This window comes from Theobroma cacao, chromosome 2, assembly GCF_000208745.1.
Source record: "Theobroma cacao cultivar B97-61/B2 chromosome 2, Criollo_cocoa_genome_V2, whole genome shotgun sequence".
NCBI lineage: Eukaryota > Viridiplantae > Streptophyta > Magnoliopsida > Malvales > Malvaceae > Theobroma > Theobroma cacao.
In genome coordinates, this window is record NC_030851.1 from 38,432,325 (window position 1) to 38,458,868 (window position 26,544).

At 34.3% G+C, this 26,544-nt stretch overlaps 4 protein-coding genes across 6 annotated transcripts; 1 reads left to right on the forward strand and 3 right to left on the reverse strand.

Annotated features, from left to right (window-relative positions):
• LOC18610087 (glutamate receptor 3.4) lies at positions 99-5,985 on the reverse strand. 3 transcript variants are annotated; one of them, XM_007045561.2, is made up of 7 exons: positions 5,814-5,985; positions 4,791-5,204; positions 2,387-3,735; positions 1,940-2,217; positions 1,606-1,637; positions 1,087-1,496; positions 99-832 (listed from the first exon to the last, which is right to left on the reverse strand). In XM_007045561.2, the coding sequence occupies exons 2-7, from the start codon at positions 5,116-5,118 to the stop codon at positions 371-373; spliced, it is 2,859 nt and encodes a 952-aa protein (XP_007045623.2). In that variant the 5' UTR covers positions 5,119-5,204; positions 5,814-5,985; the 3' UTR covers positions 99-370. The 3 variants fall into 3 exon arrangements, with proteins under 3 accessions (XP_007045623.2, XP_007045620.2, XP_007045622.2); XM_007045558.2 differs by having other exon boundaries at positions 5,686-5,985; XM_007045560.2 differs by lacking the exon at positions 5,814-5,985 and adding an exon at positions 5,418-5,669.
• On the reverse strand, positions 10,997-16,476 carry LOC18610088 (glutamate receptor 3.7). The gene is made up of 6 exons (XM_007045565.2): positions 15,839-16,476; positions 13,917-15,262; positions 13,244-13,521; positions 13,038-13,069; positions 11,877-12,283; positions 10,997-11,679 (listed from the first exon to the last, which is right to left on the reverse strand). The coding sequence occupies exons 1-6, from the start codon at positions 16,107-16,109 to the stop codon at positions 11,245-11,247; spliced, it is 2,769 nt and encodes a 922-aa protein (XP_007045627.2). The 5' UTR covers positions 16,110-16,476; the 3' UTR covers positions 10,997-11,244.
• LOC18610090 (50S ribosomal protein L6, chloroplastic) lies at positions 18,918-22,139 on the forward strand. Its single transcript, XM_007045569.2, has 3 exons — positions 18,918-19,045; positions 19,764-20,072; positions 21,675-22,139. The coding sequence occupies exons 1-3, from the start codon at positions 19,014-19,016 to the stop codon at positions 22,009-22,011; spliced, it is 678 nt and encodes a 225-aa protein (XP_007045631.1). The 5' UTR covers positions 18,918-19,013; the 3' UTR covers positions 22,012-22,139.
• On the reverse strand, positions 22,285-26,110 carry LOC18610092 (protein DETOXIFICATION 40). The gene is made up of 7 exons (XM_007045571.2): positions 25,701-26,110; positions 24,936-25,567; positions 23,844-23,900; positions 23,069-23,307; positions 22,851-22,969; positions 22,687-22,773; positions 22,285-22,603 (listed from the first exon to the last, which is right to left on the reverse strand). The coding sequence occupies exons 1-7, from the start codon at positions 26,016-26,018 to the stop codon at positions 22,541-22,543; spliced, it is 1,515 nt and encodes a 504-aa protein (XP_007045633.2). The 5' UTR covers positions 26,019-26,110; the 3' UTR covers positions 22,285-22,540.

The window sequence follows — 26,544 nt, forward strand, 5'->3', positions numbered from 1 at the left end:
AATTGAAAGTAATAAAAATAAATATTTATTTAAATTTTTAAAAAAATAATTCAATGATTTTTTTCAAACATTAAGCCAATTCTAATAAAGAAACTATCTACATTTTGAAAGCTCCCTTCCTTGAGAGTGAAATGTGGATGACATTATTTTTGGGCTAAGTTACATTGTAGTATAATACAAATTGGTTTAGAACTAGCCAATAATTTCTCATTTTGCTATTTCCTAAAAAAAAAAGGTGTATGAAAATAGGGAAAAAAAAAAGAAAAAACCTAGCCACCTATGTTTTCACTTCAAAGCAATGGAGCAGATATGTTGCATATACGAATTTCCTATAGAGGAGACCCCAACAGACCAAACAAAATGTTTCTCCTTATGCTGGTGAACTTGCCTGTCCATCCGAGCCATGGATGGACTGTTGTTTGCTCTCATTACTATTCTTTCGCTTCAGCAGCTCCTTAATCTCTGTTTCTTTCCTATCTACAAAATCTATTATTTGCTTAATGCTGGGTGAGCGGGGGGGGCGCCTGGATGACCTGGCAGGTTCGATCTCCTCGGCCTCCGCTTCCTCGCCTTCTGGGGTGAATTTGCGGTACTGAGTAATGATTCTGCAGCAGAAGAGAGTAAGAGCCAGGACGCACGCAATGCCACAGATGAGGAACAGGCCCCAAAAGCTACTTAGGGAGAGTTTGTTTTCGTCGACTTGATTGATTTGCATAGTGCACTCTCTGTGTGTCAGCCACTTGTTATGGATTTTCTCGAGATCACCATTTTCGGAGAGTTGAAGGATAGCGGTTGACAGATCAACTGCAAGGGGGGAGTCCCTCTGGAAAGCCTGACAGCAGAAAAAATGAATGTGAGACCAACACAGGATCAGATTGCACCTTACAGATTCTTAACTAAAGAAAGAACTATCCTTGCACAAAAGTGACGGCAATTTCAACATTCAAGAAAGGTGTTCCCAGGGGATTGTTTTCCTTTTTCTGCTGAATCTAGATCAGTTAAAGATCACCACCATGATCATATTTAGCAAAAGAAAATTAGTTGCAATGTCATGAATCACCCAAAATGTTTAATGTGTATACTTACAAAACCCCATCCGCTCTTTGTAAATTCTTGCCCCACCGTCCTGTATAAACAGTTCGTGCTGGCTAAGAAGAGCTCAATGTAAGGAAGTTCATCAACGATGGCAGCTACACCACCCCTCTTCGGTCCAAGCTCCAGGGCTTTGAGATATGCTTCTGGATTTTTTAACTTAACTATCCTAGATTCTGCTATATTGAGCTCGTCGATCAAATAGTTAAAAGCAAATGACCCGTCTTGGATTCCGATAGGTACAGTACTTGAGATTAAGCTATCAATCCCTTGAATCCCTGACGTTAGCTGCTGCACCGTAAGTATTGATGTCAAGCTAGCAGTGTAGCTTGAATTGATAATCAGAACTACAAATAGCCATATGATCAGCACCAATCGTCCCAAAGTGCTCAAGGTGTTTTCTCCTGCATCAAGTCAAAGCAAGGATTTTATGAGTATCTAGCATGGATTTGTTGGAGCAGTATATATAAATAACATACATAGAAGCACAGGGGACTACAATGATTCACTTACTGTGAGAGAAAAACATTGTTGAGAAGCTAAACCTGGAATCAGGGAAAAAAATTATCAGCATAATTACTGTATATTCGCCAAGTGTGTTAATAGAAAGGCTCTCTAATTACAGCGACCATGCAGATTCATTACAAATCAGCGCCTAGTGCTGCAGCCTCAGCCAACATTTATGGACAAATGATGCAGAGATAAAATGTGTTTTTTGCGAAATGACACTGTGCTTATAGGTTAGATCTAATGTGTCAAGGGATGACAAATGCACCCATTATCTTCCAATTAGATAAACAGCAGCCATCTATTCAAAAGAGGGCACAGATGAGTTAAAAAGACTAACCAAAAGATGGTTATAAGCTGTTGGCTGGGAGGACCACGAAATTCATGATTAATCCGGTGTTCAAGAATCCATACTACAGCTCCCACAAAAAGGAAGAATGCAGCAGTGACAAACCACATTTCTTTAGTAAATGGCTTGAGGAATGCCCAAGGATTTGACTTTGCCTCTTTAACCGGTGCAACAACAACAAGTCCAGATTCCATATAAGGCTGTGTAAAATCAACAATCTTTGTCCTGTTGGTAACAATTGAAATATCTCCAACGGCTGCATCATATTTCTGAAGAGGAAAGGAGCAAGTCAAGTTAATATTACTAGCACCTCAATATTGAGCAGGGCTCAGAAAGCCCAAACCATCTCCCCAAAAATTATCAGATAACCTAATCAAAAGACCTACCAGCTAAGTTACACAAATTGACAATAAAAACAAAATTAAAGCCAATACTCACATTTTGCGCAACCTGAGAAACAAGTTCATTATAGTTAGGATTTCTTTTACCATCTCCATATAACATATATGTGCGTGGAACAGCATAAGGGAGCAAGCTTATTGCAGCTTCAAAGACATCAATGCAGTATCCTCTTACACCCTGGGGACCCTTGTCTTTTGACGCAAACTCTTTATAACCTACTCGGTTGGGTACAGCAATTCGCAGTGGCTGCCCATTGTTAGGGAAAACCCAACCCCTTGGCTTTGCAGTAGTTTCACCAGGCCATATTACACTGTAAAGATGTTGACTGCCAGTAGATAGATTGGGAGGCTTTGTATATAAGCTCTCTGGAGGAACAATTGAGAGATGAGAATAATTTGACCAATAACCAATTCTACGCATCCCGGTTCCGCCAACATTAAGAACATCATATGCTGGATGAACTAAATGTTTATCTGGATTAAATTGAATCTGACCACTTAAACCAGTGAAGTTCATCCTAAGAAGCGTCGAGAGAAGTTGTTGGCCTCCATTAAACACATGAAGTGATTCTAGGTGCAGCATGCTGCCATTTGCAACATGCAAAGTTGGGTCTTTAGAGAAAGAAAAATTTCCACCTTCATTCAGAAAAACTTCGAGGGCATGTGCAGCCAACCAAACAGAATCATAAGCATAAAGTGCAAAAGAATTGAAGCCTGCAGGACTTGCACTCCCATTATATTTTAGGTTTTTCCACCTAGACATGAAACTCTTTTTGAGATTAGTATCTGGGGTGTAACGGCGGAGAGCAACAACCCCTTGCAAGAGATTCATTGTGTCAGGATTAGCTGCTTCCATCGAATCTAAGTATGTAGGAAGCCAATCTGTGGCAATCCAAACATAGTTCCCACTCATCATATTAAGAGCATTAGCAACAGCAAAGATGTTCAAACCAGTGTCAGGATTAACATGAACTACATAAACTCGTGACTCCATCAGGTTCACCTCAACTAGCAAGTCATTGATCTTACTTTTGGGGTCTCCAGGGCTGAAGGCGGCCTTATAAGAAATTTTGGCACGTTTCTTTGCCAGGGCATCACCCAAAACAGAAATCCCACTTCTTCCATAATCATCATCCACAAATATTGCTATGACCTCCCTCCAGCCAAATAAGTCAACTAAATCAGCAACCGCATACATCTGAAAGTAGTCACTATGCGTAGTACGGAGGAAATATGGGTACTGCAGGGAAGAAAGAGTGGGATCTGTAGCTCCAAATGACAGAAGAGGGACATGAAGCTCATTAACAACGTGGGAGATGACATGAGCTATTCCAGAAGATTGTGGACCGATTGCAACAGCAACTTCACTTTCCATCAGCTGCAAAGCTACACAACAAACAAGGAGAACAGATTAGAGTCTTGTGTTTCTGTTCTTCTTAAAGAGATAAAAAGGAAGGATGGCAGAAGTAATACGCATATAATCCTAGCAGATTCTTGTACTATTTAGACATTCTACTTTGCCGGAGACTTACATATACAACAATGCAAATTGTACTAGCCTACTAGGTATGAATAGAAGTGTATTGTGTTTTTCCCATGTTGAAAGGAAAGCAAATGGGAGGACACATTGCTGGCTCATCAAGATTGTGAGTTAAACAGTGTTTGTTCCTTATTTGGTGAGATGCCATGGAACTAGTTTCTGATGTAATCAGTTAAATATCAATAGAAGTTCTTTCATCAAAATAAAAAAACGCAGTGCCTTCTAATAGATCACTAAACTACAATAGCCACAACTTATCAGACATTTTTGCAGGCACAAAACTGAACTGCAGACACACCAAAAAAAGAAAAAAGGTGACATTGTTGAATAAACGTAAGCTTACAGATTAGAGCACTGGAGCAGGAGATCAATTGAACCCAGTATAACAAACAGAAAGGCACTCTTACCCAATGCTCATACTATCAAGAAATTGCATTATGCAATCTCTCCTGAGGTCAAGACCTCATCACACAGCCTGATTTGTAGTGTAAGCTATTAATGCAGATTATTAGAGCTCTAAGCAAGAAGAGCCCAAAAAACAATAGCAATTACATTGAAGTTAATGCTGTAAAACGACATGAAATTAGGCTCATACAACCAAATGCCTCGCCCTTCAAGTCGTAGTATTCCTTGCAATTGAGTCGAGGTATAAATTACTTTAACAACCCAATGCTATGCCATTAAACTGCAAAAGTAAATGCAGAAAGAAAAAACCAACACAAAGAAAGGACCACTGATTTCATTATCACCACGTCCCCACCTAGAAGATACTGATTTTCTGCCTTAAAACAGTTGGTATATCACAATTAAGGGCAGTTCTTAAGAGATACATCCAATTTAGAAATGTAAACAGGAAACATTAGTTGAAGATCAATTCAAATCGCAGAGTAGAAGAAAATACCCTCCACGGTTCCAACAAAGCCACTGCAATTTGTATCGTGCAAAACGAGTTTCAACTCTACCCCATTAAGAATGGTTGGATCAGCGTTGACATCATCAATAGCAGCTTGAAGTGCAGGCCTTGCTGCTCTTCCGATAACTGAGTTCAACGTGAACAGAGATCCAATATTTATAACCTTTGGCCTCAAAGAAGATGAAGAAGAAGAACTTGAGGAAGCTGATGCATTTCCAGTTCTGCAAACAACTCCTGGAGGGACCCACATGAAGCAAAGACTCAACAAAATCAAAGTTCTTGTCATGAATCTCGAAATCAACAAGACCTCCTCCATGTCTTCCAAAACAAAAACTTGTTGATCAAACCAGACCAACCGTTTTCTGCCTCAAATTACCATGAATTCAAGATACCTAGGACCACCTGCCAATAGACAAAAGCAAAAACATGAACACCGGGAATCAAGAAGAAATTCATGCATATCTGAGGATAAAACCAAGATGGGGCTTTACTAAAATTGTCAATAAAAATGCAAGGATGAAAAGAACAGCAGTGAGAATTTTGTAGACACCAAAATGACAAACCAAAAAAATCCAACAAAAATGATCCAAAAATCCGAGACTTTCCAACACTTACAGGGTAGCCAAAGCGCCCATGCCATGGTTTGCTAGACAGCCAAACAAATATGATATAACCAAGGTATATTCAAAAGAAAGAAAAACCATTGTTTAACATAATTTTATATTGGCTTGGTATTGTGGATGATAAAAGCTAAAAGAAATAAAGAAAATAGTAGAGAATTAAATAATACAACAAGTGTTCAAACTGTCATGGAAAAACCACCACATACAAAGATAGAGCGAAGAAAAACAATATAAAAGCAAGATATTGCTGGTTGCATCACCTTGGTGAAAGGCTTTCTAAAGGCTTCAAAAAAAAAAACTAATGAAGTAAAGTATGTAAGCAGCTGGGTAGGTGTGATGTTATTAAAGGTGGAGTCTGAGTTGAAGGACAACGTGACCGTTCACATACTCAAAGCTCTCACAACAGTCATCCAGGCTTAAGCAAGGAATGATTCCCTCTCTCTTTTGTTTATGTCTGTTTCCCTGGCTGGCTGCTCCACCTTACAACAACCAAGCCTTCCCCCTTTTTCTCTCATATCTTTACTAGACTATCCTTTTTGTACTGCTTCCCTATATCACCGTTGAGTATTTGCAAGGCTTATAGTTAAATTTCTTTCTTTGATTAAAATATTTCCAGTGGATATTTATTTTATAAAAAGTATGCACGAGACAGAATATTGGTTAACATCACTGGTTCACGTCAAGCCAGCACATGGAAGCCCTGTACTGGTGGCTCTAAACTTCATGTCAGATGCTTGGTCCGTCTTTTTAACATACAAAGCTTTTTCTGTTTTCTTTTTTTTGTTTAAAGAAGGGAAAATGAAAATTACCTTAAAAATAAAAGATTTTACTTGTCGTATTCGAACTACGTAACTCGACTCGTTTTCATAAATTCGTCCGTCTCGATAATAAACAGATCATAACAATGCCCTTGTAACAAAATTAATCTGGAATATACGTAAATTTTTGGGACCATTTAACTGAACAATCTATTTTCAACAAAAGTTTTTGTTTTATAAAAAAAGTTTTGAAAAAAAATAATTGCGACAGTGATGAAAGGGGGCCCGGTGGGTCCAAACTACTGAAAATGTGAAACATATGGGGTATTGTGTAGTGAATTGATTGGGTGTGAATTTAGCAAAAATTTTATAATTATTTGACTCAAAAGAAAATGAGAAATTGTGTACTAAATTAATATTTGATGTACGGACTCAATGTAGTAAATTTTTTTTTTTATTTTTTGAAAAGGGGTGCAACTGGTGCAGAGAAATAATTTTTTCAACGGTTCACAATAATTTGGACGTCACTGTTTCATTATCACAAAGGAATTTGGCTTCACGTGGACGTGGGGAGATCTCATCAGATACATCAAAACTCAACCAATTTTTTTTATTATTATTTGCAACTTGGATTTGGGAAATTGGAAATTGGAAATTGGAAATTGGAGTCCCCCAATTTTTAAAAATTAAAACTAATAGTCTAAAACGTTGGGGATGGGGACAAGAGTGAACAGTCCACCTCAAGCCATCGGCCACTTTTCTCGCAATTTTTTGTCTTTAAATGAAATTATTAAGGTTTTCTATTTAATAAATAGTTCTCATCTAATATCCAAAGACCATCAATTCATAATTATTTATATATTTTTATCAACCCTTTAAAAAAAATTGTCTTATGTAACTAAATTATTTTCTATAATTTTTAACCTTTTTTAACAAAAGGCAAAAAGAAATCACCTTTTGTATGTAAAATTTATTCAAATCAAAGTGTCACTCGGTTAATGTTTTTATTTTATATTTTTATTATAATTATTTAAAAATAATTGTACCTACTAAAGGAACACGTTAAACATGTGACATTTTTAGATTATTATTTTTCATTTGAACTCTTTAAAACTTGACGAAAAGTCAATAAGTGAGTAGATCAAATGAACGAAGAGAGCATTACACATGATATAATGTTTTAAAAAAATTTTAAATTATTTTAAAAAATTAAATAAACTCATATATTTTTATTACATTCAATGAAATTTTTATATTTTATTTTAAATTAAATTAATTTTTATTATTAATAGTTAATCAATTATTATTTTTTATTAATATAAAAAATAAAAATATCATATAATCATGTCATCATATATTATAATAATAATTAATATTTGATTAAATATAATTAAATAATAAAAAATTAAATTTTTTAAAATTTTTTATAATTATTACGTCATTATATATTAACTAAGATAAAAGGCAAAGACTTACTATTTGGGGGACGTCAATATATTCCAAGTCAATTCTTAAATGCAAATGCACAACCATATCGAGGAGAATCTAAGAAAAAATGACGCTGCACATTACTATTTTTTTTCTCCAGCAAGCGACAAAGACACAAAGCACGTAGGGTCCATTTATGGCAAGACTCTTCAAGATTTTTTCGTCCTTAAAGACCCAGCTCTCCTTTTTCAATGATCCCAATCTTTTCTTTCCTTTTTTTTTTTCCACACTATTATCTTGTAATTATTGTAGTGTAATTTTTGAATTCTACAGGTAAATTTATTAAAATTATCATATTCTCATTAAATTATGATTAAAAAATTAATGTATATTAACATAATTATTAAATAAATATTTATGATGACATTATAAACTCCTTTGTGAAATTAAAAATTTTACTGTTGAGCTATAAAAGTCCTATATGGTTTTCGGTCAATTAAATTTAATTTATGTAATGAAAGCAAATTTCTTTTCATTATACAAATTTCATTCATCTTTCACTAAAAAATTTAATAATTTAAATTTTTTATATTTAAAAATAATAAAAATGGCCAAACCCAAACCATTTTCATATTATCTCAACGTTATAAAATTATATATATATATATATATATATATATATATGTATGTATGTGCGAAAAACATCCTTCCTATAACTGAATGTGCAAATCATTTTTTATATTTAATAATACATGTGTAACATGCTTCAACTTATATGCGCCGCCTCTATTATTTCGAACTTAATTAGGTCAACAATTCTATTCATATTACTACCAAGCTTGAGCGATTTTTTGATTAATTAGTTTCATTTTCATAAGTTTATACTTTATACCTATTTATATAATTTTTTTTTCAATTTTAAAAGCAAATTTGAGGAATTTGTAATTATTGAAAGGTGAAAAAATAGTACTGTAGGGAGCTTGATGAACATACAAGTGCATGAATAAAAGTCAATTATGTGATATTCATTCCAAAATTGAATAGATAAAAATTAATATTAAGAATTTAAGATTTAAAATTCCCAAAATGTTTGGGAATTCTACAATTTCCTCTTTTTATAAAAAAAGGAAAAAATTACTGGTCCAAATTGAAAGAAGAAGTCAAAACCAAAATATACCATGCAAAAGAAATGATTTTCTCATGATGTCAATGATAGAGTCTAGCTGAGGTGCACATCATCTTTTTCTACTTCTCCACTATTTTTAATGTTTTTTTTTTCTTTTTGAAGGTATAAATTTTTTATGTATTAATTTTTATCATATTATTTTAAAAAATTTTAAAATTTTTTATTATTTTATTACGTTCAATTAAACCCATATAATATCATTTTAAATTAAATAACTTTTTATAATTAATAATTAATTAATTATTATTAATTAAAATATTTTTTATTATTTTATACTCACATTGTGCTAATATGAAAATAAAAAATATCACATGACATATTATCATGTCACGTCATTATTTATTATAACATAATAATACGTTACGTGATGTAAATTGATAAATATTATTAATAATAATTATTTAATTATTAATTATAAAAATTTATTTAATTTAAAATAAAATTATGAAAAATTATTATAATGAGATTTCTACAATTTCCCTTTCTTTATAACAAAAAAATTTACCAGTCAAAATTGAACAAAAATTCAAAACCAAAATATACGATGCAAGAAAAATGATCTTTTTTCCTTGAAGTCAATGATGGAGTACAACTTTCAAAGTCTTCTATTTTTTTTTTCGTCTTTTTTAAAAGGTATTTTAAAGCTATTGAAAGCAAATGTTGAACGTGAAAAATCTTTTCTCCAAAGTCTCAAACAAAATTGATAGAGATGGGTGGTTAATAAAATAAGAAACAAAAAGATAAATCTTAAAAATAAATCATATTTATTTCAATTTTTTATTTAAAATAAGTATCAATATGATCATTTTCAACAATTTAAAATATTCACCAGAGTAAACAGTGCAAACTGGATGTGGGAACCTGATCTACAATTTAAAAAATTCAATATTTTTTTTATGTTAAATACATAATTTAATAAGTAAAGATAAAAATAAATAAATTTTTGTACCTTCACTTTCTTATCCATCCAATCAAAACCAGTCCAAATCAATTAAAGCGATGGTCTCCCACTGCTTTTAGTTCGGTGTAGGTGAGGATATGCTAGCTGATAAGAGACGCTAGCCAATCGTTGCCTCTGTGTACCCTAAACTATAAACTCACCACATTCTACATGTTTTCTTTCATTAAATTTATTTTATGTACTGGATATTAATATTGCAGGAGACTTGACTTTGTCAGAAAGCCGTGGTAGAATATTTATGAACTATGGCTGGATCGTAGTTGTATCCATAAATTGAGAGTTCAAACAATGTAAATGAATTATATATATAAATACACCTTATGTTATGTTAGTTTCATATTACTATTAAAACAAAAAACAAAAAAGACCAAAGGGGGAAAGACTATTACATACAAAGTTGACAAAAATGCCAATTAAATACAAAGTTTGGCTAAAAAGAAGGTGAAATACTGTAATGACAAAATAAAGAAGAACCAAAAGTCTACGTGAATGGAGTGCGCTATTTGTTGGACTGATGTGGAAATATGAATATTGATGAGTTTGTGTCATGGCTAGATTTTTTCTTTGGTTGGGTTAAATGTTATGGTACTGATCCGCAGCATTGAATGCCAATCCCAATTGAGCGCAGCATGGCCATCATTTCAGCTCAAAAATCATGTGGCTGTGTCTCTATTCAGCTTTTTATCCATGGGAATATGGTTCTTTTTTACTTTCTTCTTTACAAAGCGAATCATCAAGCTTCCTAACTAAATATCTTATTGTAATTCGGAGAAACAGTGGGAAAAGAATATCTGATATTAGACCCAGCCTGCCCCTGCATGTGATAAAAGATCAGGTTCTCCCCCCCGCAGACTCGTGTTAATGTGCTTCAAAAGATCAGAAGAATCGCAACCATGTGATAAAAGATGCTTGCAATGTTGTGAACAGCCTCTCCAATTTCTAAATTCCGATCAAGTTCACATCAGATTTGCACCTGTCAGCACCAATGGAAGTATTGATACCTTATTATCCGATTCCCTGGAAATATTTGTCAGTGGGAATCTTTGTAGAAGCACCAGCAACGAACAGATGATTGAACCAATCAAACTAATTGCAGAATATGGCATATCCATCTATGCATAGAGTCTGTTTTAGTAAGTAATACCTTGTTCTGTATACTGAATAACAGCTAAATGGAAATTAGTTTCGGAGAAGAAATATGTTTGAACTCAAATGACCAAAGAAGTAACCTAACAATGAGCATTGTAATATCCCAGTCTACCATCTCATATATAAAATTAAGATCAGTGCACAATTGATGTCATTTGCAGACATATATGGGCAATTATAATCATCATTTTGATATTTCTATATATCAGGAAAAGTGATATTTTACAATCATCACAAATCCTAAATTTGCTGTATAAGCTGATTCATGTACAGACTAGATTTCTGTTAAGCACTAAAGGCTAATATATATCCCTCCAAATCTACCAAAAGAAGAAGTTCATGTTGTTGAGCTCATTGGAGTTTCTGAAACTCGATTAATCTCACACTGCATAAACATTTTCTTGATAGCTTCCTCCTTCTCATCAATGAAGTTGAAAAAGTTATATATGACCTGAGAGCAACGAGTAGTCGACTGAACTGCAGGCGAAAGGGAACAAAGTTTCATTTGCCTTCGTCTGTACCGGACAAATTGGCGAACCATTCTTAGAAGAAAGATGAGAAGTGCAGCAAGAGTGATGCAACCGCATAAAAGATATAAACCCCAGAAGCTGGTTAAGTGGAGTTGGTTAGGCTCATAGTTTTTTCTCCTCTCTCCAGGACAACCCATCTTACAAAGCCACTTCTTATGGATCTCCTGAAGCATTCCGTTTTCAGAAAGTCTCAAGATTGCAGTAGACATGTCAACGGCAAGCACGGAATCTCTTTGAAACGCCTGATATGATGCAGTGAACACAATCTATGAGCAACTTTTCATACAAGTGACATATCATAGACATTATACACTGAGTTAAAAGAGTATTTTTATTTACACTTTACAGTTAATTGATTATGCAGTAATCCAAGACATGAAATGCCAGCAGTCCAACTACACGTGTATGAATGCATTTTCATGTAGAAGAAAGTACTTACAAATCCCCAGCCCCTCTTTGTAAATGGTTGGCCTATAATCCCAAAGTCAGTATGCTTTGACAGAAATAATTCCACGTAAGGGAGCTCATCAACAATAGCTGCCACCCCTCCATTATCTGGCCCAAGTCGTAGAGCACTTTCATACTCTTCAGGGGAGTGTAGTTCAACAAGCCTTGACTGATGAATGTTAAGATTCTCAGAAAGATAACCATATGCAAATGAACCAACTTGGTAACCGATAGGCCAAGTGTTAGCAATCAAGCTGTCAATTCCAGTAATGGGCGACAAAAGTTGCTGAACAGTGAGGATTGAAGTCAAGTTTGCTGTATAACTCGATGTTATCACCATCAATAGGAAAAGCCACACCACCATTACCACTCGCCCAAGTGTGCTTACAGTTTCTTCCTCTGTATTGTTAAAATGAAAGTTTGTCACGTTTTAGATCAATGTGGATTCCAAAATTTTCAATAACTTGAGACAAAAGAGTGATAAAGAGTAGACACAGTAAGGACATTTTATGCTTTAAAAGCAAGGGTTTGAGACACATGTTTGATTGAAAAACAAATGATGCCAATTTGATGATAATTACTGCTGTCCCAAACCGATTAGCCTTATCACTAATCCACATTGGGCTTCACAATGCAGACAATCAAGCATAATAGAACAAAAAGGCCTATATGGGTTTTTTATTTTTATTTATTTATTTATTTGGATAAGCAATGGTTTCATACCTCTTTCAAAAGAAAATTTTACCAGCCTAAGAAGAAGAGCTTCAAATTACATGTACTACCAAACCATTTTTCTAGTATCTCAATATCTGCAGGGTAATCAAGAGCACCCCCAATTCCCCACCCAAAAACAAAAAACAACAACATAGAAGAGACAAGTAGAATTACTGAGCTAGGTTTATATTTTCATAGAAATAATGCAGCTCTGTTTGAACTGGAACTGTAAGGTTGGCATCATTTGTTATTTACATAGTAAATAATAAATTTCATAAGAACTGAAGTGGTCACATATAAAGACTTCAGTAAATAAAATCAGTAATTGTGGACATCAAAAGTAGCCTGAGGCTAATATCATATCTCCTACTGGTTAATACTTATCTTCAGCGAAAAAAATTCTAAAAGAAAATAAGTTTGAGAGCCAAAGTTTCCTTACGGTTTGTCTTAAACAGTGTTGAGAAGCTGAACCTGCAATAGTAAAATTGAATGATATTAGAGGTAGGCATGCACAGGCTTTGTTGAGTGAAAAAGAAAAAGGCCATCTACCAAAACATAGGAGGAAAAGAATCAAGGTATAACATTCACAAAAAAATTGACAGATAATATTAACTCGAACTTCTCTGAAACATTGCAATAACTTACATAAACATCGTTACAATTTGCCTCCTAGGTGGGCCACGAAAATCGTCATTGACTCGATGCTCAAGAATCCAAATAACAATGCCAATTATCACAAAAGCTGCTGCAGTCATGCACCACATGTCTACTGTAAATGGTTTTAGAAATACCCAAGCACTTGATTTTGGATTGCGGATTGGAGCTACTATGACAAGACCAGTAGTTATATAAGGCTGAGAAAAATCCACAATCTCTGTCCGGTTTTTAACGATTGCAATATCCCCAACAGCTGCATCAAACACCTGGTACAATAATTTCACTAAATAATTAAGATGTGCTGAACAAGCTCTATCTGTAAATAAACATGCCTGTGCATAATGCAAGAATTAGATTTGAGTCACAACATGCTATTTATCACTTATTGGACCGAGGCTTAACCATGCAACTCATTAGAAGTCCCTCGTCTTTTGCAATGAAAGTAACAACTACCACACACAATATATGTAAAAAAATCCAATATGTTTAATTTATTGATTTATGACATATTTTGGTGGGAAAGAATTAGGTAGCTTATGTTCAACAAATATCAAGAAAGTTTTCCTCTACTGGTGCAACCATTATCACCTCAAAATCCTTGTTCAAATTTAAAATTTATGAAAATCCTTACCAACTACAGAACGCAGAATGACATACTTACATTATCTGCAACCATTTTCACAAGCTGACCATAATTAGGATTGGACCGGCCATTCCCAAAAAGCTCAAATTTGTAAGGAACATAATATGGGACTAATTTCAGTGCTTCAGTGAACACATCAATACAGTATCCTACAATTTGATGGCTATCATGCAGTTCTGTAACAAAATCAACAAAACTGGCTCTATAGGGCACTCCAATTCTCAAAGGCCGTTCATCATCAGCAATCACCCAGCCACGAGGCCTTTCTATCTTTCCACCAGGCCAAGTAACACTGTGAAGCTCCTGGTCTATTTCAGAATTGCCATGTTGAGTCCCTTGGAGGGTTTCTGGAGGAGAAACTGAGAAACCAAAAGTACCAGACCAGTAACCAACTGTATGAACAGCCATGTTGTCAATATTAATGACATCATAACCTGAAGTCACAATGTTCCGATCTGAACTAAAATGAACTTGACCAGTTAAACCAGAGAAGTTTGTTTGCAGTAATTCCTTGAGCAGTATATCACCACCATCAAAAACTTTAAGCTTCTCCAAATGCATTTCACCTGTTTTTATATCATTTAACTTATCACTGGATGAAAATGTAAGATTGTTTCCATCATTTATGAACTTGTCAATCGAATGTGCAACTGTCCAAACTGTGTCATAAGCACAAAGCCCATAGGTATTCAACTGTGAAGTTGCCAACCCTTTCTGCTGCATTTTTCTCCATCGAGACATAAAATCCTTCTTCTGGTTGGACTCTGGAATATGTTGGCGCAGTCCAACTACTCCTTGAAACGAATGAAGAGCAGTTCGATTCATGGGAGAGAATGAATCTATGGTGGCAGAAAGCCAATCCGTAGCAAGCCACACATAATCACTGGTCATCATCTGAAGCTTTTCGGCAAAGGCAAAAATTCTTAATTGGGGGTCAGGATTAACATGAACAACATACACACGAGGACCTAGCAATTTAGAGTTATTGAGTAAAGATATGATGTCACTTTGAGCAAAATGGGCAGGCAAAGGCAATTTATAGAAAGCTTTTGCCATTCTCCGGTCAAGTTCATTGTTTAAGACAGATATCCCATTCCTTCCATAATCATCATCTACATAGATAGCAATGACCTCTTTCCACCCATAAAAATCAATTAAATCAGCCATAGCAATCATTTGGTTGGAATCGCTTTGCACAGTTCGGAGAAAGAATGGGAATTGGAGAGCAGAAAGAGTTGGATCAGTGGCAGCATATGAAACTTGTGGAACTTGAAGGCCATTGGCAATTGCAGAAATTATATGAGCAATTGAAGATGACTGCGGACCAATAATAGCCACCACCTCTTTTTCAATTACTTGAAAAGCTGAAATAAAAGAAAGGTTCAATCTGTTTTAGAAGAACTTCTATTTTTGTTTAAGATTCTTAGCAGTAAATTTTCAAGAAACACCATGCCTGCAAGACCTTTGGCCTGATATGGCAATCTGACCGCAGTGAAAACAGAAATCAACAGGTATACAAATACGACATGAGGAGATTCGGCATCTCTCTGAACTCATTAAGGGATTAAACTGCTGATAAACTTCATTAGCATAAAAAATCACTATTATGCCTGTCAAGCTAGGAGATTAATTAAAAGGAAATCTAGAGACAAAACAAAGTAAAGATTACAGTTTAAATGGATATAAGTCATCAAAAAGAATTTATTAGAGTCGAAAAGGGTTTAAAGTAATTGATTGATCCTATATGAATTCATGTGAACCTAAAACAGAGGACAGAAGGAGAAAATTGTTCAGTAAAATTGAGTTAAGTTCGTAACATTTCCCGTCGTTGAGAATATTCATTAAAATTTATATAAGCCATAAGAACTGCTAATACCAACCATGTACTATAACAGACTAATTAGCAAAAAAGGAAAGAACAAAAACAGAATTGACGTTACCTTCAGTAGAACCCAAGAAGACGCTGCAATTAGCATCCTCCATGAACAAGTTAAGACGAGTTCCATTAAGAATCGTGGGATTAGCATTGATATCAGCGACCGCAGCTTCCATAGCTGGCTTTGCAGCTCTACCGATAACGGAATTAAATGTGAAAATAGCACCAATGTTTACAACAGCAGGCTTCTCACAACCCACGAGACAACTCTGGCATACCCATACCATCAAAACAAACAATGAAACAAACCCAAGATGTCTCATTGTTGAATACATCAAAAATCAACAATTCCAAAAAGAAACAAAAAGGAAAAAAGAAAATTTCTTTTGTTTAAAGAGTTAGCGTTTGTCTAAAGTCAAGGCTTCATGAGGTTGAAGAAACTTGACAACAGCATGCATTGTTCTAAATACCCAGATTATAAAATCAATCAGAAAACTCAACCTTCAAAGCAAAATTCACTTCAAGTAAAAAAGAAAAAAAAACAGAAGAACTTGGAACAGGAAAAGTGAATTAATGGTGTATTTAACCTGCCATACTGTGACAACAACCAGAGCAGAGAACTTATGGAAGAAACTATAACAATACTAAAATCCCCATGGCTGCAAGAAATAGTACTTTGGAATAAATTCAAAAGAAAAAAAAAAGTGATTTAGACTTCGAATTCGGAGCTTTTGAACCTCATGTTGAAAAACAGAGTAATGTGGGGGAGACTTGACGTTTATGAGTAGACAAATCAATTTAGGGACCCAGTAATTAATTGCAACGTTTGTTTTACTGTAAAAATAATTGAAATAACAAAAAATATTGAAGGAATAAAAGAAATTGCTCATGGTTTTTTGGGTAAAAAAGAGAGATGTTCTTCTAGGGAAGAAGTACAACTCGGCTCTTGACTATATTCACCCACTTGCATTGCATGCGGTCTGCATCCTGTCTTGGATTTCTTTTTTACTCTGATAATATTTCTTTGAATTTTCTATGCATTATTTCATGGAAGAAAGGATCATTTCCACGTGCCCAAAGGGCGTCGTGAACTGGTGATACACACTCTTGGAATCTATCAATAATCCATTCAAACTAATTTGCCACCATTAAAATTCAGTCCATCCCTTTTCTGAAACAGTTAGCAGCAAGAGTTTCCACATGTGGTCCAAAAGCAAAGGGAGTGTAAGTTAAAGGCTTAAAGCAATTTTTTTTGGAAAATGCCTTTTTTTCTTTTATAATTTGATTTTTTTACCAGAGAGAAATTATAATTTTGTTCATATTATTATCATTGATGAAGTCTATTTGATAGTAGTGTATTAAATTTTTATTTATCAAGCAATTTGTGCATGAATCATATGCTTTACTTTAATTGTCTTAGTCAAAATGATAATTTCCATAAATTATTTTAATAAAATAAAATTTCTATTAATAATAAATTCTAATAATAATTTTCATTTATCCAATAATAATAGTGTTACTATTAAGTGGTATCAAGGATATTATTATTTAGATATAATAATTTTAAAAATTTTTAAACTATTCAAAAAAATTTAAATAAATTTGTTTTAATTATAGTTAATTAAGTTCTTTATACTTTTATTTTGCACCAGATAAACTCTTCTAATTCATAGCTAACTAAATGTTAATAGACAAAAATGATATTTATTATTTTATGCTACGTGGCACTAACGTAACACATTGATATATCATTGTAAATGAAAATATAACATACTAATATAAAATGATGACATGATTATATAATATTTTTTACATTCCACATCAACATCGTAGAAGTAAAAATGACAAATAATATTTTAATTAATAATAATTAATTAATCGTTAATTATAAAATTTTATTTGATTTAAAATAAAATATAAAAATTTAATTAAATATAATAAAATAATAAAAAATTATTTAAATTTTATTATATAATTAAAAAATTTTAATCCGTATTGATTACACAAAAAAAAAATTAAACCTAAGAAAATTAAATAAACACCACTTGAAATTATCAAGTCATCATCAAGTCAATGGTAGAAAATACTTTCAAATAGAATTTTCTTTTACTTTTTTTTTTCCAAAATTAATTGAAATTATTAAAATGAAAGAATATTTAAGTAAAGGCCAATGGTCTACGTCGTGTGAAGTGGTATCATCTTTATTAGCTAACGTTCCCCTTTAGAATGCTTTTGATGCTTACAGTGAAGATTGACGGATTGTCCTTGGCATCCAATTGCATGGTAAAGCATGGGTTGATGGAGCCTGCACAAAGAGGGCAATAATTTTCATCCATATCAAAAGAATCTCATCTAGCCTAAGGATAAGGCTGTCTCTTTCCTTTTTTCCAAGTAAAGATTTAGGTGAATAGATATTTTGGACTCTCAATCATAAGGTCATGAATCTGACGTCAAATAAAAATATAATAAATATTAAGTTTATAGTATAAAATTCTTTATTCAATAAATATATTTTTATTAAAAAATATAAATTTATAATAAATAATATTAAATTTTATTTAATTTAAGGAAATTTCTTTTCTTAGTGATTGAAAAAGTTATTTGATTCATTGGTTCAACCCAAAGATCATTTAATCCGAGTCGAGTCAATAAAAATATATTTTTACCTTTAAAACGACATTTAATTTGGAATTTTACCTTCAAAGTTTCTTGAATTTAAATTTTAACATGAAAATAAGATGAGAGTTGTGAGATAAAAACTAACAATTAACCAATCAACACTCGTAAAAAATCATCAAGTTGTGTTAGATTCATTTGTTATCTCGAAGTCAAAACTTTTCATGCCACAATGAATTTTTCTTGTCGTGTTTGTATTTATTTACCAATAGATTGTAAAAAAAATTATCACGTCTAATTAAAGTCGAAAAAAAAATTATAATATCACTTACTATGCTTAGACTTCGGGAGGCCTTAGGCTCATATGGTTTCTTGGGCCCAGGGCTATTTTCTCATTTTTCACTCTGTTTTTAGGCCTAGTTAACTGCCCACAGCCCAACAAAGAAAAGTTCAGGCTGTAATTGGGCTAAGCCCAGTGGTACCTTGGGCATTCCCTCTTAAAAGAAGGGTAATAGTGTCATCAAGCTAAAACAGGCTGACACACTCGATAACAGTTGAAAAGAAGAGTAACCAACAATCGTTTTGGATAGGCCGAAGCTGATGCTAAAGGAACTCTCCAGGAAATGGCTTCTTCAATTATATCTTTCCAAACCAGGTTTGAACCCCAACCATGTTTCTTTTGTTTCTGTCTTTGTTCTGCTTATGGATAGTCCTTTCGGGTATTGTAGCCTCAAATTATTGGGCGTTAGGAGATGGGTTTTCCTTGCTTTTCACTTTTTTAGTTCATTATATCTTTGTTTTTAAATGTTATTTGGTCGTGAAATTAAGAATGTTCCTTTCAAATTGCTATGCCTGGAAATGGGTTTGTCTCTTTTCACTCTATTTTTGAAGTGACCTGCTACTTGGTGTGCAGCTATGGGGCTCTAAAGTTTGTATTGGCCATTGCTGGGAAAAACTTTCTTTTTGCATTTCAAAATAAACACTTGTCAAGTGTTGAAATATTGCATAATTTATCAACTGGACATATAAATTACTGTGTAGTTATCCTTTGCTTTTTGTTGTGTTTGAGGTGTAGTTTTTTTACACTAGGATCCACAAAGTAATTGGCCAATTTCAGCTTCTAAGCTTCCTTGAGATATAGAGTTAAATGATCAGTCATTTTGAAATTACAGTATCGAAATATTGCAGTGTTAGGAAAGGGCTCTTGAATGTAAAGGAGTATCATTAATTTTACTTGGTGATGAAAACAGAAGCTGTGCTTTCTAGCAGCAACCAAAGGGATCATTAGTTATTGTTATCCAAACAGGTCTGTTTCATGGGGCTTGTGGATTATTTCTGAAATTTGATGCCGTTACTTTCTTGTGGTCTTGCAGCAATTTGAGGTCTGCTTTTTTGGGAGAGAGAAATGCAATCTGCATTTCTAGCATTCCTGTAACTCGTGTTAGTTTAGTGAGGAAGGCTGTAGAATGTAAGGAGTCAAGAATAGGGAAGCAGCCAATACAAGTGCCATCCAATGTGACAATTACATTGGAGGGTCAAGATGTAAAAGTAAAGGGTCCTTTGGGAGAACTTGCATTGACTTATCCACGAGAAGTAAAGGTTGATAGGGAGGAACCTGGGATTCTGAGGGTCAGAAAGGCAGTAGAGACTAGGAGAGCTAACCAAATGCATGGGCTTTTCAGGTAATTGGTCCTACCGTGTTATTTCTCCTCTCTTTCTCAGAAAGTTGCCTTTTTTTAATTTGTTCTTGATATGTTATTTGTCTAGTCTATCTTGATGATTACGTAATTATTACTACTTAGTTCTTCATAATTTTTCTCTAAATACCCTTTTACAAACATTACTGAAGGACTATACTGATATTTGGAATCAAGATCACCTTTGCAAATTTACCACACCAACAACTAGCATTTTATGATTACAATCTGATTTTATCATCTCATGAAAATGAAAATGATAATTGGTTTTGAACAAGTGTTCAGAATGCCTATTGATTTTTTACCACATTATCTGAAATTAGCATTTCGTATCACTTACAAAAAGAGACAATCAATTATTCACCTCAGTCCACTAACCATGGTCCTTAGCCGTCTACCTTTGTGGTTTTTATACCTTTTCCACTATACTTGCTTGTTAGGCATCTACCGCTTATTCGTTGTATTGTATCCCATTTTTAATCTCTTTAAACTCCATAATGAAAACTGCAATTGGATCTATTCCTTACAAGGAATTAATTTGATAAATGTCCTCAAGCACCCATGGGTGCCATTCTGGATTTGAGCTGGGTTTTGGATCAAGGTATCTTGAATTCTTGATTGACTGCCTTCACAAAAAACATCACTAATTTCTTGACTCCATCTTTGGGTCCCAATCATTCCTGCAGGAGATGTAGGTGCATTCTCTGCTTGCCTTCATTCAACATATTTATAACAAGTGTGTTCCCTTATGATGATCACCTCATTAGGAGTCAATCTTTTAACCTGAAATTTGAAATTCCAAAGAAACCTCCCTTCTCCCTCTTTCCTTTTCAAGAATTTTATTTATTCTTTTCAGAAATTGATTTTGGCGTTCCTAGAATGCTTCTATATATGCTTAATTTCCTTGCTTTCTATGATATATGGATTTTTCAACATGTGAGTTGGTCTTATAAAATCCTGCATGTCACTGGGACATGTGGTGTGTGTTGATCATACCAGCTGGCAGAAAATACATCCGATGGCTGTATCCAACAGATTGACATACAAATGTATGCAAAATTTGGTATTTTTCTTGAAATGGATGAAGTTACTGTGTTGGATTCTTATTTTTGTACATAGGAACGTGATTTTTACTTCAAGATATAAAGGCAAATTTAGTAGCAGCAGTAAGTGTTGAAAATGATGTGAACTGTTTATGTGGATGCATATTATGGTCCTATCTGACATTCATGGCTAGCTCTGTGTAAAAAGATTGTTGATGCAGGAGAATGTGGTGTTCAAAAAAAAAAAAAAGAAAAGTAAGGACACGGAAAATCGTATACCCTTTTGGGTATGAGAGGAAAGAGCTACTGCTTGAACCCACTATGATTTCTGCTCCAACCCTCACTTACTCCCAGTATCCTAATCACCTGACTAAGGCCATGTGATGTGTATTTAGTCATGCATTCTTCTTCTTTGATTCATGTTTCTCTCTGTTTTCAAATTTTTGTATGAACTAATTATGTGAAGGAAGTTTAGACTTTGAAAGTCTTTTAAGTATTACTTAATAACACTTAAATTGTGATTTTACTTTGATGAAATTGCTAGGACTCTTACTGACAACATGGTGGTGGGAGTATCAAAGGGTTTTGAAAAGAGACTTCAACTAATTGGAGTTGGATATCGTGCAATGTTTGAAGGAAAAGACCTGGTGCTGAGTCTTGGCTTTTCCCATCCAGTCAGGATGGCAATCCCAGAAGGCATTAAAGTGAAGGTGGAAGAAAACACCAGAATCGTTGTAAGTGGATACGACAAAAGTGCCATTGGTCAATTTGCTGCTTCTGTTAGAAAATGGAGACCTCCGGAACCATATAAAGGAAAGGGTGTGAAATATGCTGATGAGGTTATAAGAAGAAAGGAGGGAAAAGCAGGGAAGAAGAAGTAATGCTGTTGTATCTTGTTTTCTCATTTATCCTATCATTTTGTTCTTGTTTAGGAATCTGTAATGAAATGTACTCGTCTTGCTGCTCAAGCAATTTCTTACAATGAATGAGTAGTTGATTCTTTTTTCCCCATTACAGCTTTATACCATCTGTAGAAATAAGAATGCCTCTTGTTGCAAGATTCCTTCTATATAGATATAGGATTTACGAGCCATTTGCTTAGAAGTAGTTTTTGAGGCGACCCCTCTTATATATCTATTAGAGAAGAGAACCTCAGGCGCCAAGAAAAAATAGAAATAGCTGGCACTTTTCAATCAGCTGCATAGGTCATGCATACAGTGTTCTTTCTAATCTAATCTAGTCATCAAAGTATATACTTGCCAATAAACTCAACGATGGAAAGGGCAGTTCGCTTCCCCGGGTCACAGTTTGGTTGATGAGGACCATAATTCGTATGAAGCCAGGGAGCTGCACTGTCACAAATCAAGTTATTTGTATTTGTTTATGTGGCTGACATTGTCCGATGACTCTCTACTTCAAAAGAGGCTCTTTCTTATCCTCCCATGTGACCAATCTCTTTCTGGCTTCTTCGACCTGCCATTGAATATAAGAATCTGATTCAGCTTGACAAGCAATAAATTATGTGTTGTTTGATGGAAAATATGAAAGGGGGTTACCTCCTTTTTCCAGTCTGTCCGAAATGTGACCCAAACCAAGATGAGGGTTTGCATGGCTGTGCCGCCAATCATCCCTGACCATATCCCCTGAAACCAGATGATGCATGAATAATCCGAAGCCAGTGGCCTTTGAAATATTAAAAAGAAAATGGCGATGTAAATACCTTGGCACCCAACTTAAAGTAAAAGCCAAGAAGAGAACCCAAGGGAATCCCAACCACGTAATAACAACCAACGTTTACATAAGCAACAAAAGCTTGCCATCCACACCCAACAGCCACACCTTCATGCAAATCGTAAAACCAGAAATGTGAGACAGAAATATGTTGAAGTAAATCCCCTAGGAGTTCTCTTTAAAAGGAAACTTTCGAAGTTGTTATACCAGAGAGAACAGGCTGAATTCCGTTGAGGATAAGGGTTAATGCTAGAAGCGGACAAAGATCCGAAACAGCCTCAGCCACCACTTCACCTCCTGTGAAGGCATAGCTAAGGACGTGACGAAGAGCCAGAACTATAATGGCTGCCGCCACTGAGATTATGGCGGAAAATACAGTCACTATTACCACCGAAAACGATGCTGATTTTGGATGTCCTGCTCCTAGCTCGTTCCCAACTCTTACGCTGCTCATTTCCATTCATATTTTTTAAAGATTCATATTGTAGTAATTTGTTAGAAAAACTGAATGACACTAATTTTATATACCTAATATATATATATATATATATATATATATATATATATATATATAGGATACGAATATTTCAAAGTACGTATAAGGTTAATAAAAGAAAAGATAATTATATTTGAAAGATAATTACTGTTTCAATTATATATAATTGATATTTTATGATATTAATTTAAAAATGATTCAATACTATTAAAATTAAGAAAATAATTTTTTACATAAACGTCATTTAATACAATTAAAATTCTTATATGTTTACAAATTAAATAAATCTTAATAATAAACAAATATAAAAATTCTCGTCAATTAAAAAGTTTCAATATCTATAGTTATATATATATATATATATATATATAATAGATATATATATATAAAATAATAACTTTTAATAAATTAAGAACATTATATTATAAATGATAAAAGAATAGTAATCAAATAAAATCTGAAAGCATGAAGTCGATGATGACTGACCTTGCGGCAGCATTGAATCCAACTGAAATCATAAAGACCCATCCAGAGATCGTCATGCTGAAATAACCCATTAATTAAGATTCTATTAATTTAAAACATTCAATTAAATTCCTCCAATACGTACTTTTGTTACATTTTCTAGTAGTTCCATTGTACGTTCAAAACCAAAATGGAGGTTTAAACAATCTGAGAGAACAGGGAAAGCAAGCACATTGTTCCATCTTTAATTATTCATGTCTGATAGTCAACTCAAACATGACAACTCCCCCCACATTTATTGACGTACGGCTGACATGTTGCTTTCTACTCAGTGAATTTTTTTTCTTCTTTTCTTTATATATATACAAAATAATAAATCGTACAGTTAAGAATAAAGGGATAATAACGGATTTAAGATTTTGTTTAGAGAATAATTGAAAAATAATTATATAAAATTATAAATTTATATATAATAACAAAGAATAAAAATCGAGGACTTGAGGAGTGGCAATCACCACCACTTTAACTTCGTTAATGAAGATGGGCTAATAAATTTTGTAAAAACATAAACATAAAATCAATGATAGTTATGTAGCTGAATTATTAAGAAGAGAAGACAATTCCAAACTCTTCTCTGACAGTTTATCTCTTTTTCCCTAGGTTTTGGATCATTATGCTAAGTTTCAACATCAACGCACTCTCCACATGTATATATATATATATATATAAGATTTTTATTTTATGACTTTATAGCATGGTAAGAATTACAAATCCGAAAGTCTGCTAAGTAATTATTGATATAGATAAAAGAGAATCTAGTAATTAAATACGTATCTATGGTCAGCAATCACTTTTCATTTTTGTAGATTTAGGGTGTAAACAAATGGGAGGAAAAAGCCATGTTGATTTCTTCCAAAGGGACCTTCTAATTTAAGTCTTTCTGTTCTAAAGGTTATGTACCTTGCCAACAACTAGAGACAGGTTGATCAAAAGTTAATCTCACCCGTACAAATCCTCCAATAAGATATTCGATTAGTCCAGCTTGCATTAATGTTTTTTACGTTTTTGCTACCCAAAAAGAATAAACACAGAACAGAAATGATCTGTACTTACCAAATGGAGAGTGAATCCAAGGCCAACTCTGGGTTCTCAAGCAACCCCGCTAGCAGAACCAGGATCTGGAAGTACCAAGTTTCCAGGCACAACATCACCGCCGATGCAGCCGATAACTTGAAGAAGCTCGGCAGGCCAGTGAAGGCTTGTACGCTGAATCCCTTCCATGTATGTCTGCACTTGTCGCTTTTAACTATGTATACAAATTGAGCAACCACCACAATCCACCAGGACAAGCTCAAAACCAGCGATGCACCCAACAAACCAAGCCCAATTTTGTACACTGCCAGCCAACTTAGCAGCAGATGTATAATTAACGTAGCCGTAGATATGTAAGCACTAGGGGCCACTATGCTCTGAGCCTGCAAAAATTTCTGTATCGGGAAATTTAAGGCGTATGCAAATATTTGGGGGATTAGGCCGTAGACAAAAATTGCAGCTGCCGAGGCAATATCAGGCGATTCGCCAAGTAATAGTAAGATTGGTTTGGAGAGGATGTAGATGATGGTGAGAAGAATCCCTGTTAAGGTGAGGAGAATCGCTGATCTTTGAAGATATATGCCTAGCATGTCGTACTTGTGTGCCCCAAATGCTTGCCCGCAAAGCGTCTCCACAGCACTCCCCATTCCCAACTATACATATATTCGTAAAAATCATAATAAAAATTAACGTCAAGAGATAGCTATAGATATATCAATCTAAATTCATGTTAATATTTATATATTCCAAACATTTGATTCAATGAAAAAAAAAAATTATTTATACCATGAGACCATAAGCGAAGACTTGGATGCCAGTGTTTCCGAGGGAGGCTGCGGCAAGTTCAAGATTACCAAGGTGGCCGGAGAAGATTTGGGTGGACATGGACATGAGGTAGTTGATCATATAAACAATAACGGCCGGTGCAGCCAGGTGGAAAAGGAGCTTGGACTCGATCCATGTTCCTTTCCTAAAACGCTCAAACAAGGAAAGCCTAGCGTCCGATAATGTGTCCTCAAGCTCTGAGCTTGTTTCGGATTTCGTGTTTGAAGTTTGTGACTGAAGCAGAGGCTGTTGGATGGTCTCTTGGGATGACCCCATCATAGACTATGGCTGTGGACCGAGAAGAGTTTTTCAATTCAGAGTGGGTGAATGTTTTTTTCTGTTTGCGATGAGTTGGGAGTAATATATTTATGAGAGGCAAGGGGCCTTATCAAGAGTTATATATGGTGTACATTTGCTGGCTGTTTCCATGAAAAGGATACACGGATTTGGAAGTTTCTATATGAACACTTCATCCAGACCATTTAGATCAGTTTAACATATAATTAATTGTCTAATTAATTTATAATTAGCAGCTCAAGCATTATCAAATTGATCAGCCGGAAGTGTTAAGTGTTACAAATAAACTAATATTAGGCCTATGATGGGTGTCTGCAGCCTAGCAAGTGCGTAATCAATTACATCAGAGGCTGCTTTGAGACTGAAAGCGAACAGCGTCGGCTAGCAATTCACACCAACCCCAAAATTTTTAACTGCACAAATCAATGTCTACGCAACCTTAGTTTGGCATCTTGCTAGTTATGAAGAAAAGACCAACTGGAAGATCTTAATTTCGTTCGTATTAATT